The 18,271-nt window shown below is 46.2% G+C and overlaps 2 protein-coding genes across 17 annotated transcripts in view; one reads left to right on the top strand and one right to left on the bottom strand.

The window, feature by feature from the left end:
- Positions 1-12,587, top strand: part of LOC139563725 (MAP/microtubule affinity-regulating kinase 3-like) — a 34,912-nt gene extending 22,325 nt beyond the window's left edge. For 2 of the 16 annotated variants that reach the window (XM_071382605.1, XM_071382602.1), the window contains 13 exons: positions 1,290-1,346; positions 1,945-2,181; positions 2,331-2,471; positions 3,656-3,755; positions 4,913-5,025; positions 5,129-5,276; positions 5,392-5,594; positions 5,709-5,812; positions 7,730-7,996; positions 8,536-8,562; positions 9,702-9,781; positions 11,538-11,582; positions 11,917-12,587. In XM_071382605.1, coding sequence (XP_071238706.1) covers positions 1,290-1,346; positions 1,945-2,181; positions 2,331-2,471; positions 3,656-3,755; positions 4,913-5,025; positions 5,129-5,276; positions 5,392-5,594; positions 5,709-5,812; positions 7,730-7,996; positions 8,536-8,562; positions 9,702-9,781; positions 11,538-11,582; positions 11,917-11,993 — 1,599 coding nt within the window. In that variant the 3' untranslated portion in view covers positions 11,994-12,587. Of the gene's footprint in view, positions 1-1,289; positions 1,347-1,944; positions 2,182-2,330; positions 2,472-3,655; positions 3,756-4,912; positions 5,026-5,128; positions 5,277-5,391; positions 5,595-5,708; positions 5,813-7,729; positions 7,997-8,535; positions 8,563-9,701; positions 9,782-9,949; positions 10,004-11,537; positions 11,583-11,916 lie in introns of all 16 variants that reach the window. The other 14 variants (XM_071382599.1, XM_071382594.1, XM_071382598.1 and 11 more) reach the window with 10 other exon arrangements.
- Positions 12,588-12,645: 58 nt separating this feature from the next.
- Positions 12,646-17,042, bottom strand: LOC139563729 (creatine kinase, testis isozyme-like). Its single transcript, XM_071382612.1, has 8 exons — positions 16,912-17,042; positions 16,029-16,230; positions 15,074-15,228; positions 14,807-14,939; positions 14,117-14,288; positions 13,703-13,826; positions 13,361-13,550; positions 12,646-12,989 (listed from the first exon to the last, which is right to left on the bottom strand). The coding sequence occupies exons 2-8, from the start codon at positions 16,219-16,221 to the stop codon at positions 12,811-12,813; spliced, it is 1,146 nt and encodes a 381-aa protein (XP_071238713.1). The 5' UTR covers positions 16,222-16,230; positions 16,912-17,042; the 3' UTR covers positions 12,646-12,810.
- Positions 17,043-18,271: the final 1,229 nt, after the last annotated feature.

Raw genomic sequence — 18,271 nt, 5'->3', positions numbered from 1 at the left:
ACCACATCCTTCACCTAGGGGGGTTGTACACCACATCTCCTTACCACATCCTTCACCTTGGGGGGTTGTACACCACATCTCCTTACCACATCCTTCACCTAGGGGGGTTGTACACCACATCTCCTTACCACATCCTTCACCTTAGGGGGTTGTACACCACATCTCCTTACCACATCCTTCACCTAGGGGGGTTGTACACCACATCTCCTTACCACATCCTTCACCTTGGGGGGTTGTACACCACATCTCCTTACCACATCCTTCACCTAGGGGGGTTGTACACCACATCTCCTTACCACATCCTTCACCTTGGGGGGTTGTACACCACATCTCCTTACCACATCCTTCACCTAGGGTGGTTGTACACCACATCTCCTTACCACATCCTTCACCTAGGGGGGTTGTACACCACATCTCCTTACCACATCCTTCACCTTGGGGGGTTGTACACCACATCTCCTTACCACATCCTTCACCTAGGGGGGTTGTACACCACATCTCCTTACCACATCCTTCACCTTGGGGGGTTGTACACCACATCTCCTTACCACATCCTTCACCTAGGGGGGTTGTACACCACATCTCCTTACCACATCCTTCACCTTGGGGGGTTGTACACCACATCTCCTTACCACATCCTTCACCTAGGGTGGTTGTACACCACATCTCCTTACCACATCCTTCACCTAGGGGGGTTGTACACCACATCTCCTTACCACATCCTTCACCTTGGGGGGTTGTACACCACATCTCCTTACCACATCCTTCACCTAGGGGGGTTGTACACCACATCTCCTTACCACATCCTTCACCTAGGGGGGTTGTACACCACATCTCCTTACCACATCCTTCACCTTGGGGGGTTGTACACCACATCTCCTTACCACATCCTTCACCTTGGGGGGTTGTACACCACATCTCCTTACCACATCCTTCACCTTGGGGGGTTGTACACCACATCTCCTTACCACATCCTTCACCTTGGGGGGTTGTACACCACATCTCCTTACCACATCCTTCACCTTGGGGGGTTGTACACCACATCTCCTTACCACATCCTTCACCTTGGGGGTTGTACACCACATCTCCTTACCACATCCTTCACCTAGGGGGGTTGTACACCACATCTCCTTACCACATCCTTCACCTTGGGGGGTTGTACACCACATCCTTCACCCAGGGTGGTTGTACACCACATCTCCTCTCCATATCCTTCACCCAGGGGCGGTGTGAAAACTGTGCCAGGTGGAAGACTAACTGTATCACTCTGTATGTGTGTTTCTCTGTAGATCGTTTCTGCTGTGCAGTACTGCCACCAGAAGCACATTGTTCATAGAGACCTGAAGGTAAGGACCCAGTGAGGGGGGGTGAACTAAAGTGGCCAAAGGCGGTGCTTTTCCCTGCTCACATGTTCTCCATTGCACCACATACTCACTTAAAATGCCATTCCGTTTAGCCAGCCTCTGATATGCTGCCACATGTAGAATAAATATTGATGCTCCTGTATTTTTATCTCGGTTAGCGTGAGGGGGTCGACCTCAGTGGGAGTTACTCTGTTCAGAGCTCCCATCTCATTTCCATCAGCAGCGTGTCCATACAGTGTTTACTCTGTAGAGCTTCATGAATGATCCATGAGGACAGATATGTAAGAGCAGAGAGCAGCTGTCTCCCCCTGTGTGTTTGACACTAACTTTGACTTGTAGAGCACTTTGTTTTGTGAGGGGTTTTTCTGTAGAGGGATCAGTAGATATTTTTTGTGCCTTTGACATCTCTACCTCTGATTGGAACTCTACTGTCAGCATGTATCTTTGTGAGTTATTCAAATGTGTTATGCTTTTACCTGTGGCCTAGGTAGTCTGTTACCTCTGTCTTTCAATCTGACGTCCCAGCGACCTCTCACCTCATCACCGCATTCTTCTCTGCCTTCCCCTCCTATGTCTCTAGGCAGAGAACCTGCTGCTGGATGCAGACATGAACATTAAGATAGCGGACTTTGGCTTCAGTAATGAGTTCACCATGGGGAACAAGCTGGACACGTTCTGTGGCTCCCCACCCTACGCCGCCCCGGAGCTGTTTCAGGGGAAGAAGTACGATGGGCCCGAGGTGGACGTCTGGAGCCTGGGGGTCATCCTCTACACACTGGTCAGCGGCTCTCTGCCCTTCGACGGGCAGAACCTCAAGGTATGTAGAAAGACTCATAGAAATACTTCCATACTCAGTTCCTTTGTCTGTGGGAGATTCATAGTCAGTGAAACATAGGGGTAAAACTTGAGATAAGATGTCCTCACTCCTGTCTCACTCACTCTTTCTCCCGGTCTGTCTCTCTGTAGGAGCTTAGGGAGAGGGTTCTGAGGGGGAAATATCGTATCCCCTTCTACATGTCCACAGACTGCGAGAACCTCCTCAAGCGCTTCCTGGTGCTCAACCCGGCCAAGCGGGGGACTCTCGAGGTGAGAGAGGACAGCGAAAATGTAAATATTCAACACTTTATTCACTCCACCGTGGCATGATGGCACTCCAGAGCATTCTCTCCATCCACCTGCCTGCCATCTGTCCATCCGCCTGCCTGCCATCTCTCCATCCGCCTGCCTGCCATCTCTCCATCCGTCTGCCTGCCATCTCTCCATCCGCCTGCCTGCCATCTGTCCATCCGCCTGCCTGCCATCTGTCCATCCGCCTGCCTGCCATCTCTCCATCCGCCTGCCTGCCATCTCTCCATCTGCCTGCCTGCCATCTCTCCATCCGCCTGCCTGCCATCTCTCCATCCGCCTGCCTGCCATCTCTCCATCCGCCTGCCTGCCATCTGTCCATCCGCCTGCCTGCCATCTGTCCATCCGCCTGCCTGCCTGCCTGCCATCTCTCCATCCGCCTGCCTGCCATCTCTCCATCCGCCTGCCTGCCATCTGTCCATCCGCCTGCCTGCCATCTCTCTATCCGCCTGCCTGCCATCTGTCCATCCGTCCATCCGCCTGCCTGCCATCTCTCTATCCGCCTGCCTGCCATCTGTCCATCCTCCTGCAATCTCTCCATCCATCCACCTCTCCATTCCTTGGGCCGGCATCTGCTCGACACTCATCACACCGCTCTCTTTTTGTACTGATTATATATTCTCCATTCTCTTTCTCTCCTCTGTTGGCACAATACATAATTCATGATCCCTCTTGTTTTTATCTTTCTTGTTTTCTGAGTTTTAGGCAGAGCAAAATGCAGGCACCAGCACATAGTTGTCTTGGTTTCTGTGTGTTCACGTTGTGTGCTCACATCCATCCTCATCCCTCTTGACACTAGAAGTTCAGATTACATACAGTCCTGCATTGAAAGATGTCATTTAGAAGAGATATCGGCCTCGTGGTTGTACATTTCCTATTATCATTATCTTGTAAACCCATCGTACACGACCGTCCGATTGATTGGTGAGTTTGTTTGAGAATTAGATTAGACTGACTTTAAATGACGATTCAGCTTTCAAACAGTGGAGCATTGATTCGAATCAAAATCTCATTTCCAATTCTTAATTTTAGAGGAAATCACAATTCAATTTGTTATTTGAGTGCAATGAGGTGAAATAAGTGAACCTTTAAGTGGATTTAAGAAAGCGATCATGAGTTAAAGGACCCTGTTTTATGAGGACTCTTTTTTTAACATTTTATTTCAGCAAATCATGAAAGACCGCTGGATCAATGCGGGATCGGAGGAGGACGAGCTCAAGCCTTTCGTAGAACCAGAACAGGACATCGCAGATCAGAAGAGAATAGGTACTAAGAGGAGAAAACGACTCTTGTTTTTGAGCTTCACGAACTCTAACGTGTGGAGGCAGCAGCACAGCAACATAATCGCTCTCAGTATTTAAGCACTTTACAGTTTTCAAAAGAAAAAGATAAAACGCAGCATAAAAACTACTTCTGCAAGAGCCTCCGAGAGGGAGAGACACATGAGACAGAGAGAACCTCCACATCTTGGCCTGGATAAAAGCACTAAGGGGTAGAGGGAGGGGGAGAGAGGGTGTACATGCTGAAAGATGTCCTCTGGAGTGTGGGGGTATTGCATAACAGCAGCTGGGATTTCTGTCAGAGCACGTTGGTTAGAGGGAGCTGCCAGTCACCTAGCGCAGAGAGAAAGAGAGCGGGCGGGAGGGAAAGATGAAATGGAGCACATGTTTCACTGAGGGCTCTGTAGTCTAGTGGAGAGAGATCACGTTTCAGGGCGTTCCCCATCTCATTCACCCAGTGGAGAAGCACTGACTCCTCAGTGGGTTTAGTGAAGCCTGATCTGCCTGAACACATTGATTGTGGAGCACTGTATAGCCTAGTGGGGAGATGGATAGAGGGAGCTGATGTATGGTGGAACTGCCGCTCCGGGAGCTTCCCCACCTGGCATGCTCCTCTCAATGTGATGCAAGTAGCGCAGTGGGGGTGTAATCACTCCCCATCTTCCACTGCCTCCCAACCAATCACTTCCACCCCCGCTGTGCTGCTTGCATCACCTGTCCTCCTCTGCTGACGGATGGGGCGAGAGGGAGGAGGGGGGCCGGGTGATGACACCTGAGCTAGAATGCAATGCTGACTCACTCGCATGATGAGGTTGCTGCTACATTTAATAAGTGGTGGAACATCTCTTGTCGTTATGGTGAAAAAGGAAGATATAATATGTTTGCTTTAAATGAGTCAGAGGAGAAAGTGTGCGTAATTGCTTATGAATTTTTTATCTATGTAGAACACACTAAGGATGTGGGCTGCTATTGGTTGCTGATACTGGCGAATAAAGACCTTTCTGGTATTATGGCATTCATTTTGGGCTGCAGGATTGGGGTCAATTCCATTAAATGAAAAGTCCCTTAAAATAAGACAGTTTTTGACAGTGCTTGTGGAGGCCAGGGCTGTATATGTGAACTCATGTCTCTGTACTGTTCCAGATGTAATGGTGGGGATGGGCTTCTCTCCAGAGGACATCCAGGAGTCTCTGGCCAAGATGAAGTATGATGAGATCACTGCCACCTACCTGCTGCTGGGGAGGAAGTCTTCTGAGGTCAGAGCAACACAATGGATAGTTGTTGATGTCTGCTCTAGTGCTTAGTATATCTATTAGTGTCCAATCTTTTGAATGTGTGTGTTTGTAACCTTTGACCTAGCTGGAGCCAAGTGTTTCAACCTCCAGCAGCGACCTGTCCCTGGCTAAGCCCCGGCCCACCAGCGAGCTCAATGGCCAGTCCCCCTCACACCTCAAAGTCCAGCAGAGCGTCTCCTCCAACCAGAAACAGAGACGCTACAGTGATCAGGGTGAGACACTCTATCAGTCAGTCATTAGCAACCATTCAGAGGGAATTCTCATCTTTGACAAATGCGTTTCAGCTCTACCATTTCCTCTCTTCCTCGTTTTCTCTCTCTTCTCCAGTGGGTCAGAATGTTGCCCCAGGTTCAGGACACCCTAAGAGGAGCCAGACCAGCACTGCCGAATACAACATCAAAGAGGAGGGAGGGAGCAGTGTCCCCGGGGGGCGCTGTGTCCCCCCACCCAGCCCCTTGCTGGGGAACGCCAACAACCCCAACAAGGCTGATATTCCCAATGGCAGGAAGGGGGTTACCACTGTTCCCAGCGTGAGTGTCTGCTATTCCATCCCATTATCAATTGTATAACATATTCTTACACTTGAAGTGGGGATGAATCCTCCATTCCGATATGATGATTTGTGATATTATTCCACCCTGCAGAATAACACTGGCTCTGACGGGATGACGAGGAGAAACACGTACGTGTGCAGCGACAGGAACGCTATGGACTGTCTCTCTGTCATTCCCAATGGGAAGGAGAACAGGTAAGGAACAGGCTAGAATTTTACTGTGTTCCCTGTGTTCTCCACATGGCATCAGCATTCAACACAGCACCTTCACTGTTTCTCCCCCCAGGGGCACAGAGGAGGGAACTATGTGTATCAATACTGTTATTATTGAGAGAAGTTATTGAAGAAAAACAAGACCAGGCCTCCAGGGGAGAAATATCCTCAATGTTGTGCTCTTCATCTACTTTCCCCCCATCGCTTCTCTACTTTCCCCCCATCGCTTCTCTACTTCCCCCCCCATGGCTTCTCTACTTCCCCCCCCCATCGCTTCTCTACTTTCCCCCCATCGCTTCTCTACTTCTCCCCCCCATGGCTTCTCTACTTCCCCCCCCATGGCTTCTCTACTTCCCCCCCATGGCTTCTCTACTTCCCCCCCATGGCTTCTCTACTTCCCCCCCATGGCTTCTCTACTTCCCCCCCATGGCTTCTCTACTTTCCCCCCCATGGCTTCTCTACTTTCCCCCCATGGCTTCTCTACTTTCCCCCCATGGCTTCTCTACTTTCCCCCCCATGGCTTCTCTACTTTCCCCCCCATGGCTTCTCTACTTTCCCCCCCATGGCTTCTCTACTTTCCCCCCCATGGCTTCTCTACTTTCCCCCCCATGGCTTCTCTACTTTCCCCCCCATGGCTTCTCTACTTTCCCCCCCATGGCTTCTCTACTTTCCCCCCCATGGCTTCTCTACTTTCCCCCCCATGGCTTCTCTACTTTCCCCCCATGGCTTCTCTACTTTCCCCCCCATGGCTTCTCTACTTTCCCCCCCATGGCTTCTCTACTTTCCCCCCCATGGCTTCTCTACTTTCCCCCCCATGGCTTCTCTACTTTCCCCCCCATGGCTTCTCTACTTTCCCCCCCATGGCTTCTCTACTTTCCCCCCCATGGCTTCTCTACTTTCCCCCCCATGGCTTCTCTACTTTCCCCCCATCGCTTCTCTACTTCCTCACCACCACTTCTCTTTTTTGGCCCCTTTTTTCCTCCCCCCAACCTTCTGGTTTCTTCGTAGTCTGGTCGTGTCCCAGTATGACTGAGACGTATGCCTGTGTGATGATTAGCCCGTCCTCTGGCTTTGCCCCCGTGTTGACTGGCTCGCCCACCTCGGTCCAGCTGAGGTACCAGGCCTCTGACCCTCTGTCTGCCTTCCCCTCAGACTCAGACTGGGCCACACTGCCCCACTCCCACTCTGGACTTCTGTAAGCCCAAGTAAGACGGCAGGCAGGGCCTCCAACTGTCTGTCTGACCTCTCACCTCCCAAGTGTAGACCCGTCTCACTGTCTCAGGCCCTCTCTAACCCACGACAAGGCTCACACATGCATCCCTTTCATGGACTCCATCTCTAACCGTTGTGGTGATGTCATCTCTCCCTCTCTCTAACCTCTTGTAGGAGACAGCCCCACCCTTTATTATACACACTCCTCTGTTCCCTAATTTTTCCTTCATCGTCTGCTTGGACCTGTGATCCCTGGTCTGGCCCTGGTCCTGGTCTGGCTCTGGCCCTGGTCCCGGTCTGGCCCTGGTCTGGCCCTGGTCTGGCCCTGGCCTTGGCCCTGGTCTGGCCCTGGTCTGGTCCTGGCACTGGCAGCTCCACTACCTACCTCTGGCTTGACTATCCAAACCTGTGTTAGTCACTCCATGTTTCACCAAACAAGTTTTCCTCTCTTTGTTTAGTTCTATCTGGATATTAGGACTCCAACTCACTTCAACAATATCACACTATAAATGAACATTATTGACACAGATTAGATGTCATTTTAGAATTTAGAGTTTAGGACTTGAAGGTAAGATACTGGTGATATGATAATGGCCCAGCTGTTGATTCTATGTATAGAACTGGTATGTACAGCCAGGTGTTTGTCTTTCTTCTCCGTCTGATCTATTCCCTCCGTCCTCCCTGCAGTGTGGCCGTGTCTCCTGGCCAGCGGAACCCTGTGGCATCCACCCACAGCATCACCAGCGCCACCACGCCAGACAGACTACGTTTCCCACGAGGCACGGCGAGCCGCAGCACCTTCCACAGTGGTCAGCTGAAGGAGCGCCGCACGGCCACCTACAACGGGCCCCCAGCCTCACCCACCCTGTCCCAAGACGCAGCGCCCCTTTCCCAGACCCGCAGCCGCGGCTCCAGCAACCTCTTCTCCAAACTCACCTCCAAACTCACACGCAGGTAGGTGTCCGGGACTACAGCTTCATGCCACTCAATTCAACTATGAGTCCAAGCCCCTAAAATATACTATGACTATATCTAGCTATATGGTTTGTTTTTAATCCTTCTGAGTGGGCTTTGAACGGCGTGCTTTTTAGCATCATGAATCACATTGTGTGGAACATCCACAGTCCTACTAACAATAGATTGTTCCAGAAGCACTGATAACGTAGCCTGGGTGCCAGTCTGAGAAAGACATCAAATTAAACATACCTCAAGTGTAAACCAGCAGGGAAAACCCACTTGAATTTTTGTCCAGACTGAGTAGATTGAACACATCTCAGACAGGCAGCCAGGCGACTGTCAACAATTCGGGGTTGTCCCGAGACTAACCTGACATGAGGAATAGAAATCAACATATGTCATTTGAACCTTCTCCTCCTCGCCATTGATTCCAACCACCCTGTTTCTTTTCACTCATTTCAAGTTTCAACCAATCATATTCTTTCAGTTTCTTGCCTCATTTCACTGTTTCTGTGTGTTTGCTGATTCTGTTGTAGAAACATTTCCTTTAGGTTTACGAAAAGGTAGGACCCCTATTACCTTCAGTGTGTGCAATTAATCAACTAAAACCAGTACTAGGACAAGCTGGAACTGACATACTGCTTAGAACCTCTGTTTTGTGACAGTGATTGGTCTTAGGCTTCTGGAGTTAACGATGGGTTAGATTGTAAGGGCAGTGTTGCTCTCTCGATCGGTCAGTTAGTTAAAAAATCCATCAACAGCCAACAGAAAGCTTGACACTAATCAATCTCCAATGCATGCAGTGGGGACGGTCCTGCTTACAAAGTTGCTATTGACTCTGATTTGTTTTTCACAAAGTAATGATTGATCTGTAGTGAACTGTTGTTCCAGGTAAGTTTGTGTTTTTTATGTAGACAGATCTGTGCTTGAAAGGTAGACAGATTATATTTGTCTATTCTAACTTGTCTTTATCTCTGTCCATAATTGGATTTTGCTGTATCTTCTTAGTTGTGACCAATGCTCCCTATAATAACTTTGCTGGCTTGTAGGAATGTGATGGACTTTGTGATGTGGCGATGCAGGATATAGAGTATTCAGATAAGAATTATTGTTTATAAGGCTTTGGGAACTTCAGTTTGTAATATTTCTTTGTGGAGTCGTGTTCACTTGTTGGGAACCGAGAGGGTTGTGAAATACTTTTTGTGAACCAGGCGTTCTGATGAGCAAGACCAGAGGGATTTATGTCTTGATACATCAATTTGTAAACATTTACAAGCAGATGGTCTGGCAGGTCAGGATATATTGTTTACAAAGCTGGGACAATAGGCAAAGCTCTCCCACCATACCTCCTCTTCAGACATAACCTTCTGTTCTTCAGTCTGATTAAGTGACACACTGACATCTAGTGGCTACCAGAAGTTCTACATCTTGGGAAGTTGTCACCTTTTGCAACACTTACATATTTCTTCATTCACCAGGTCCTTGTCACTCATTTCATTTCTCTGTACAGAGTAACATCCTGGAAACGATTGGTTTAAGTATAGGGAAGGAAGTCTCTTGTCTCAGTAGTAGGCAATGCGCTTTGATTTCTGTGCCCTCCCTTCACTCTTCTCCTCACTATTGTACTGCTGTGTGCCAATGTTTCCCTGACCTTTCTGTGCCTTTTAACCTTGGACCTTTTCACTGCTCTTCCTCCCTTCAGGGTCAGTATTGACCCGACCAAACGGCAGATGGCCAAATCAGGGCCTGCCATCCCTTCTGCCCAGGGAGCAAAGACTCTTAGTAAGTCTTCTGTTCACCCACCTCTCCCCTTCTTTTCTCCCCCTTTTTATTCTTCCTTGTCATCCTGGCATCATCGGCCTGTGATCATGTCGAACATCAAGTTTCTTTCTCTTTTCATGTATCCGTAAAAAATACAAGCTTTTTTTCAGAATCCATTTTTTCTTCCAGATTCAGCAGCAGAAGATTTAGAGAATTGTAGGAAGTCGCAGATGGAGACCTAGAGTAAGGGATCATTTCAACCCTTATGTCCCCACGAGTTAGTGTCAGAGTTCTGTGTGGAGAGAACGAATTTGTATACACACCCCAACACAGTCACATTCCCTTCTCTCCAGTATGTGTATGTGACAGACACTCCCAGCCCCTCTCCCTGTCCCAGATAAAGTCTCAGACCTTTTTGTGTCCCTCATCCCCCTGGCTTGAGGCTGATATCTTGCCCACTAACTAATACCCCTCCAGGAATCTAACTTCCTCTACCCTCCCGTAGAATCATTTCAAGGCTAGTCTGCATGTGTGGAGCACAAAACTCATTAGGGTCTGGACCTGGTATGCAGTCCCTGTCTACAATGGCCCTATGACTGGTTGCATGATTGTCTTTTTAACCAACCACCCTCTTCTTTGGGGTGGCAGGTAGCCGAGTGGTTAGAGCGTTGGGCCAGTAACCGAAAGGTTGCTAGATCGAATCCCCGAGCTGACAATGTAAAAATCTGTCGTTCTGCCCCTGAACAAGGCAGTTAACCCATTGTTCCTAGGCCGTCATTGTAAATACGAATTTGTTCTTAACTGACTTGCCTTGTTAAACAAAGGTTAAATAAAACAATTAAAATACAAATATGAATTCTTGAAACTTATCCAGTGTCACGCCGAGAGAAGAAACATCGGACTAGGGGACCTCTGTTCTGCTGTCTGTCTAGAGTAGACCGCATGAGTCCTCCCACAATAGCCCCAGTCTGCATGCACTGACCCAAATGCTGCGTTCGTAACAAAGTGGGTGGTGGGAATTTACCAGTTGTAAACAGTTGGATCATTCACTTGATTTTAACTAATTGAGAAACGCTGATTGGCTAATGGCCAACAAGCTGTGTAAACCATAAACAAATTATAGTGTTAAAAAAACATATTAATAGATAGCTTTTTATAAATAATGTTTTGTTGCATTTAACTGCTGTTCTCGAGGTCATTTATTTAGAAGGTGACATCAGAATGAGAGAAGTGAGCTCAGGATGATAGACGAGTTTCCCACTAGTAATTTCCAGTTTGAGGTCCGTTGAAGTGGATTTTTTCCAGTCGTATGTGGTAAATTCCCACTTGGTTACGAACACAGCATAATTGTGTGCGCAAATGTGTGGGTGTGTGGACTGTAGTTCCACTGTATGATTTTGTTTTTGTCATGTTGGGGTGAATCTCTTCACGTCACCAAGCTGTCATACCATCATTCAACACATTTCCATTTGTGTATCCCCTTGCTCTGTCATCTGTTTAAGCGCTTTTTTTTGTTCCTTTGCGTTAAAGAAGCAAGAAAGTTTGAACACCAACGAGACTGATCAGTGCACAGGTTTCATGTCAATACTTCCATAATGAGGTTATAGTAACCTTGGTGGCTTTCTTGTTTTTATAACTCTATAATATACATGTTATATATCTGTCAATATATATATCAGTGTTATCTGTTCTTAAAATTACAAAATACTCTCTTTTGGAAGTCCACATTTAGTGTTTTTTCACTTCTAATCTTGCTCTACTCCCTCAACTGTCACAGAGTCTCAACCGAGTTTGAAAGAAACGGGAGATTTGAGAGCTCAAGGTGAGGTGTAGGTTGCTTTCTCAGCCTGATATTCCTGTGACTATAGGCTTGATATCACTTCACTCCCAGGCCCAGCTCTGTTCTCCGTTCATTTTGTCAGTCAACCAATAGTTCACAGGGTTTACCCATGCCTCACCTTTTCCTCATTGAGTATGGTGCTTCATGACCATCTGTTTATTGCATGCTCTGCTAATTGACCCTTTGATCAACACCTTGCATTATTTTGTCTATTCATGGAAGACCCTTTTAAAACATATTGAAGGAAATACTGTTATACAGATAGGAAAATGCACAGCTTTAGTGAATTCAACTTTTTCTATCTCCTTCCTACCAGTCGCCATGTACCTGGGGATCAGAAAGGGGAAAGTAAAGACGGTAAACCCCGCTCCCTCAGATTCACTTGGACTATGAGGAACACCAGTTCCATGGAGCCTTGTGACATCATGCGGGAGATACGCAAGGTGCTCGAGGCCAACAATTGTGACTACGAACAGCAAGAGTGTTTCCTGCTGCTCTGTGTCCATGGCGATGCTGAGAACCTTGTCCAATGGGTGATGGAGGTGTGCAAGCTGCCCCGCCTCTCCCTCAATGGCGTGAGATTCAAGAGGATATCAGGCTCATCCATCGCTTTTAAAAACATTGCTTCCAAAGTCACCAATGAGTTAGAGCTATGAACAAAAAGGGTGAAAGTATAAGCTGTACAATCTTTTTTTTTACAAAATACTGAGTATGTATTGAATGAGTTTGGCAATAATCACTGAATTACTAATAACTACAGTATATAATCTGGTTGTATATGGTTTGTCATACTGAGAAAATTGACCAATAGCATTTGTCATCTCATGAAAGTTAACCTTTTGAGTAAATAATGAATCTGACTTTCAAGACAGCCACACATTGTTATACACCATTTCTTTAATTTCAAAGAATGTATAAGAGATGGAGTTCATGTAAATGCTCACATGGTAAGATCACCAATGTCTCAATAAAATTCTGTAAACTTGGCATATTTAAGTTCTAAATCTGAGGATGTGCAACTTCAAAGATGGGAAAGAAAGAAACGTGGATTGAAACAGTTTTTTTATTTTCAGATCCACTATCACAATGAAAGAGGACCTTGTGAGAGTAAGTGCATTCCAGGATAGTGTCACACATTCATTCAGAAGTGCATTCCAGGATAGTGTCACACATTCATTCAGATGGCAAAGGGAAGCAATCACAAGAGTTTTCACTTCTGGGTGGGCATGATGCCGTCGATAGACTGGCCTTTCTCCAGCTTCTTCTCCATCTCAACCAGCAGCTTGACTCCATCCACAACCATCTGCACCAGCTCCACCTCGGAGAAGCCCAGGCGATCGGCATTGGAGATGTCGAAGGTTCCACCCACGGCTGCGGTGTCTACTCCACCTGAAATAGATATCAGAAGAGGGACTGAAGAAAGATTCACCCATTTTGAACATTGTATCGTTTTGGTGCATCTGAGCAATGCTCTATCGATTCCTGGGGTCATTTCATGTTTCCATGTGTATCGGAGCCATCACTGTGCAAGCAGGCAGAAATACAGCCGGTATGTTGAGTTTTGCATCATATGAGGACATACAATTCAAAATGGGTGAATAGTTCCTCCTTTAACATAGCTACAATAGTCCTTTTAGAGGAATTCCAGCTTTAATGCTAGAACTCGTCGTTTTACAGCCTTAATGTAAGTTACCCTGAGCAACAGAACAGCAAACAAACACAATTAGGTATCTGGTTCAGTAATGGAACATTTTCTGTACCTGTTCCACGTTTCTGAAGCCTTAGCCTCTTGAGTACCTCCTCGAATTTGGCATGCTTGCTCATGTTGGGGATCTTGACGTGGACTCCAGCACGCAGCCCTGTTCCCAGGTTGGATGGGCAGGTGAGCACGTAGCCTAAGTGCCCGTTCCACATGAATGAAGTGCCCTTATCTTTGAACAGGGTTTCAATCTGAGGAAAAGAGATTTGGGGGTCAAATTAAGAAAAGGATTACAAACATCGATTGATCATTGCCAGCATGTTTTCACACATGAATATGGCAAATTATGATTCATATTTCATTCTCAAAGCCTTATGAATGTATTCCTCAGATATTCCCTCACCTTTGTGAGGCCAGTACAGAAACGGTTGAACACCTCCTTCATGTTGCCACCCTTCTGCATGGAGATGACACGCAGGTGGTCCTCCTCGTTGACCCAAACCAGGAAGGTCTTGGTATCATTGTGCCTTGAAGATTAGAATAAATAAATGTTCTATGGTCCTCTGACAAAGTCATGGACAGTGGCTTATGAAGCCACCACCAGCATATAAACTATTTTGAACTTTCTCCCTTCGACTTACCAGAGATTTAGGAACACCTAGTTTGAGGGTAACTACATTTCCTATCCCTCTTGGCAGTCATTTACTTGAATAAGTTGGAGGGTAGAAAGTAAGAATGACTTCAGTGAGTAAGAACAAAACCAAATTGTAATGCCTTTGAGGACATCAAGTATGGGAATGGGAAATCCCTGTCTTACCAGATCCCCCTGCCATCGGGCCAGTCCCGGGCCATGCCAGAGGCCAGCAGCAGAGGAGACACAGGCTTGTCAAACAGGAAGTGGTCATCAATCAGCTGCTGCTGCTCAGCATCTGTCATGTTTTTCAGGGCGTAGTACTTCCCCTTCAGGTCACCGGACAGGGAGTCCAGAGCTGCAGAGGAACAGATGTGTCAGATACATTGTCTGAGGTTACTGGATGAGACTCCATTACGTGGCTTTCACTAATCTGTTGATCACATTACAACCATTGGACCCCAGCGATGGGGTCCAATCCGGCCCACGGGTGGGGAAAACTAACCAAATTCGAAACAGTGTAGAAATGATAATGGACCTACATTCATAGTTTCTTGACTGTCTAGCTCGCTAATATTCACCTAAATTAAAGCTAGACATTCAGGGAGCATCAAATTCCAAAAACGATAGAGGACCAATTTTCCCAAATGTTGACAGCTGGGAAATATAACCAAATGCAGTTCCCGGGCAAAATGACGGACACCCCTGGTCTAAAGCGATCCTTTCCGGTCAGTAACAGATGTAGAAATACATTCACATAGTTCACCACTAGAGGGGACTCTTTACGCAGTAATGTTGCATCAGGGACCAGGCATCATTCTGAGAATGGCATCCACTCAGAGCCCCAGCCCACTTTGGGTGGGTTTAGGTGAGTACCTTCAACAGACATTTTCTCAACGGCCCTTCGCTCTCCACGGCTGCAGTGTGGGGGCAGACAGAACCCCCGGATGCTCCTTCCTGTTCGGACACGGGAGCTAAGGACGTAGTTGGGGTCCAGGTCATCTCCACCCTGTGAAAACAGACACCAAAGTTGAGTTCTGAATTCTCCGTGACTTATCAATACTGGTCAACTTCCTGCAGTGTACACTGTTGAATATGAGTCTCAGACCACTGTCAACCAGGGACCCATTTAAAGGGCAGTACCTTCAGGTTGTTTGGGTTGAGGTCGGTCTTGTGCTTGTCTGTAGGCTTGTATCCTCCATGTCTGTCCTCAATGATGGGGTCCAGCAGCTCCTTGAAGACCTCGTATGTCTCCTCATCTCCAGCCACACATCCCACAGTCATGATGAATGGATGGCCTGGAATGGGGGGTGAAAAATCAATCAGGGATGGATTCAATTAGGAAACAAATTGTAGAGCATGACAGATTAAACAGTGACAACCTCACTCAATACTTAGCATTTCATTAAGCTATATACAGGCGGAGTCGATAGACTCCGGATGGGTTAGTTTTACCAGGATTATCAACCCCCGTCTGAATGACACCATCTATGGTTAAGCCGTTGGCGGTGGCACGGTCTCTGAGTTTGGTGAACATGTTCTGGGTTAAGACCTTGGCCATGTGGTTGTTGTGCTGGCCTAGGTCAGGGACAGGTGACAGACAGCCTCTTGGTCAGTTTGGCCATCTTATCATTTCTGAACAATAACAAAACACATTCTACAGGGTAAGGGCATGGTGCATGGACACTACTCATTTCCCCTCAAAAAGGGTTAGGTTATACTATTTCAGTTCATATGGAGTCACCAGATCATCACTAATTGCAGTGACAACCTATGATGAGTTCCATATTGCTAAGTTATTATTATGGTATGCTTGACCAATAAGCATTATTCCTAAGTGATGCTTGACCCCTGCTGGATAACAACATAAATAAAAAGGTTATCCGAAACAAATCAATGCCCCATTGTGCTTTGAGAGTTTGGTACTGATGCAGGCCAATTGAATACCTGCAACATTCCACTTGAAGACATACTTTCATAGGGTTATATTACCCATAGGCAAGGTTACCGTGCAGAACAAAATGGCATGCCCTCACTAAACGCACATTTAAGAGGCAGAACAGATGGCTTAATGGTTGAAAGCTGCTTGGGTCTTTACCTGGGTTATCAATCCCGGTTTGAATGACATCATCCAATGTAAAACCACTGGGCGTTTGTTTGCTCCTTAGACGCTCGTAGATGGCAGGAGTCAAGATCTTGGCCATATGATTATTGTGCTGGCTGAGATCTGGGTACTCCTCACTAGAAGTGTACTTCATCTTCAGCGCGTTGTGGGTGTTTCCGAACGGCATGGCTGATCCCTGGACGCAACATGGAGTGGGGTAAAAACTGGTGAATGTGATCTTGAAAATACTACAAATAGGCCTACGACAGATCTCAGTCAAATACTTGGTTTTTAATCAGGTGCGTGCGAGTTCAAGGCTGAATATGCGCACTGCAAAGTAGCGGCGGCACCAATGATGTCGGATCGCAGTCACCGCACTTAACGACAATCAGACGAGTATAGGCAGATGTCGACAGGCATTTGATAAAGAGAGGTGGAGTGATGGAACTCCAGTCAAATGCCAAAGATTGCGCAGTAGCGTCATTCCAATCCGAATAACTATTTTATAGTGCTCTAGACTGGAGTGGTAAATGCGTGTGATCATGTTGGAAATCATATCCAAATCACTCAGCCCTTGAAAAAAGAAAATTTAGGGTAGGCTATGCCAGATTGTAACAGACCAAAGCAAGATATTCAAAATAACAGGGTCTCGCGCTCGAACACGGCTACAGGCGTTATACAATTGTTTTCATTGTCTTTTGTTATCGAAATGTTCACGGAAAATGAAAAATATATATGGATGGACACAAATAGCCAATAAAATTTCGCCTCTGTTAAAAACCAAGTACTTGCTTAGTCACAATGAGCTGATTTGGGGTTAAAACGACTTATGCCATCAATGAATGTCATCCTGAACGAGTAGAAATAGTGGTCCTACCTGCTGCCGAGGCTGGTCACTACTAGGTGGGAAGACACAACGAGACCTATTTTTCCGACCGTGGCGAGCAATCACTTACGTTATTTGGCTCTCCGGTGGAAAATGTTCTTGGAGATGGTTCTTTATAGTAGGCGAACTCGGCTCCCATTGGTCAGTATTTGTAGTCCATCTATTTGTCGATTATTAGGCTATACGAGATTGCAGTTTTCATATGTTCCTTTGGTCTTTCTTTACCAATGATGTAGCCTATATCTACCCTGGATTGCTGCTGATGCTATGTATTGGCCTGTGAGAGGTTTTGAAGCCAGCGGTCGGCCATATTGGCACTTCTCACTAGGCACAGGCCTCCATAGGAATGAATGGAATTCTACAGTATTTCAATTAAATGTTTCAAGTACAAAATTTCACGTATTTAAGAATGTATTTTTTTATAGTGGGGACAGTAACATTAGTAATCTAAAAAATAAATACTTTAAGGAAAGTATTTGTTATTTTTATGTTTAGCTCACATAATATCATTTTTAAGTATGCATTAAGGTGTCTGTAATAGAATACATGTGGCAAAAACAAATATGTTTTACAACGGTGTAGGGAGGAGTGCTGAAATGGTGGTGCGGTGGCTTCAACATAGCGCCCCTTAATTAGTAATCTAGTGTATATATAAATCTTTGGTAATTACACATTTTCTCTTATTGTATAGCCTGGCTACGGATATCATATAACAACAGTTGAATTTAAATGTGGGATTTTTTACACATTGTTAAATTATATGAACTTCTTTGGCCTAACTAGAGCCATATATTTTTTATTTTATTTTTATTTGTATTTCATCTTTATTTAACCAGGTAGGCTAGTTGAGAACAAGTTCTCATTTGCAACTGCGACCTGGCCAAGATAAAGCATAGAAATTCGACACATACAACAACACAGAGTTACACATGGAATAAACAAAACATACAGTCAATAATACAATAGAAAAAAGAAAACAAAAAGTCTAAATACAGTGAGTGCAAATGAGGTAAGATAAGGGAGTTAAGGCAATAAATAGGCCATGGTGGCGAAGTAATTACAATATAGCAATTAAACACTGGAATGGTAGATGTGCAGAAGATAAATGTGCAAGTAGAGATACTTGGGTGCAAAGGAGCAAGATAAATAAATAAATACAGTATGGGGATGAGGTAGATAGATGGGCTGTTTACAGATGGGCTATGTACAGGTGCAGTGATCTGTGAGCTGCTCTGACAGCTGGTGCTTAAAGCTAGTGAGGGAGATATGAGTCTCCAGCTTCAGTGATCTTTGCAGTTCGTTCCAGTCATTGGCAGCAGAGAACTGGAAGGAAAGGCGACCAAAGGAGGAA

The sequence above is a fragment of the Salvelinus alpinus genome, chromosome 34 (genome assembly GCF_045679555.1).
Source record: "Salvelinus alpinus chromosome 34, SLU_Salpinus.1, whole genome shotgun sequence".
NCBI classification, from domain to species: domain Eukaryota; kingdom Metazoa; phylum Chordata; class Actinopteri; order Salmoniformes; family Salmonidae; genus Salvelinus; species Salvelinus alpinus.
The sequence above is the reverse complement of the archived record's forward strand: the minus strand, read 5'-3'. Positions and strand labels throughout refer to the sequence as shown.

Coding starts and splice junctions, on each gene's coding strand:
- LOC139563729 (XM_071382612.1), bottom strand. CDS start 16,221: ATGCCGTTCGGAAACACCCACAACGCGCTGAAGATGAAGTACACTTCT. Junction 13,827..14,116: donor CCCGATGGCAGGGGGATCTG/GTAAGACAGGGA, acceptor CTAATCTTCAAG/GCACAATGATACCAAGACCT. Junction 13,551..13,702: donor TCTGTACTGGCCTCACAAAG/GTGAGGGAATAT, acceptor TCTTTTCCTCAG/ATTGAAACCCTGTTCAAAGA.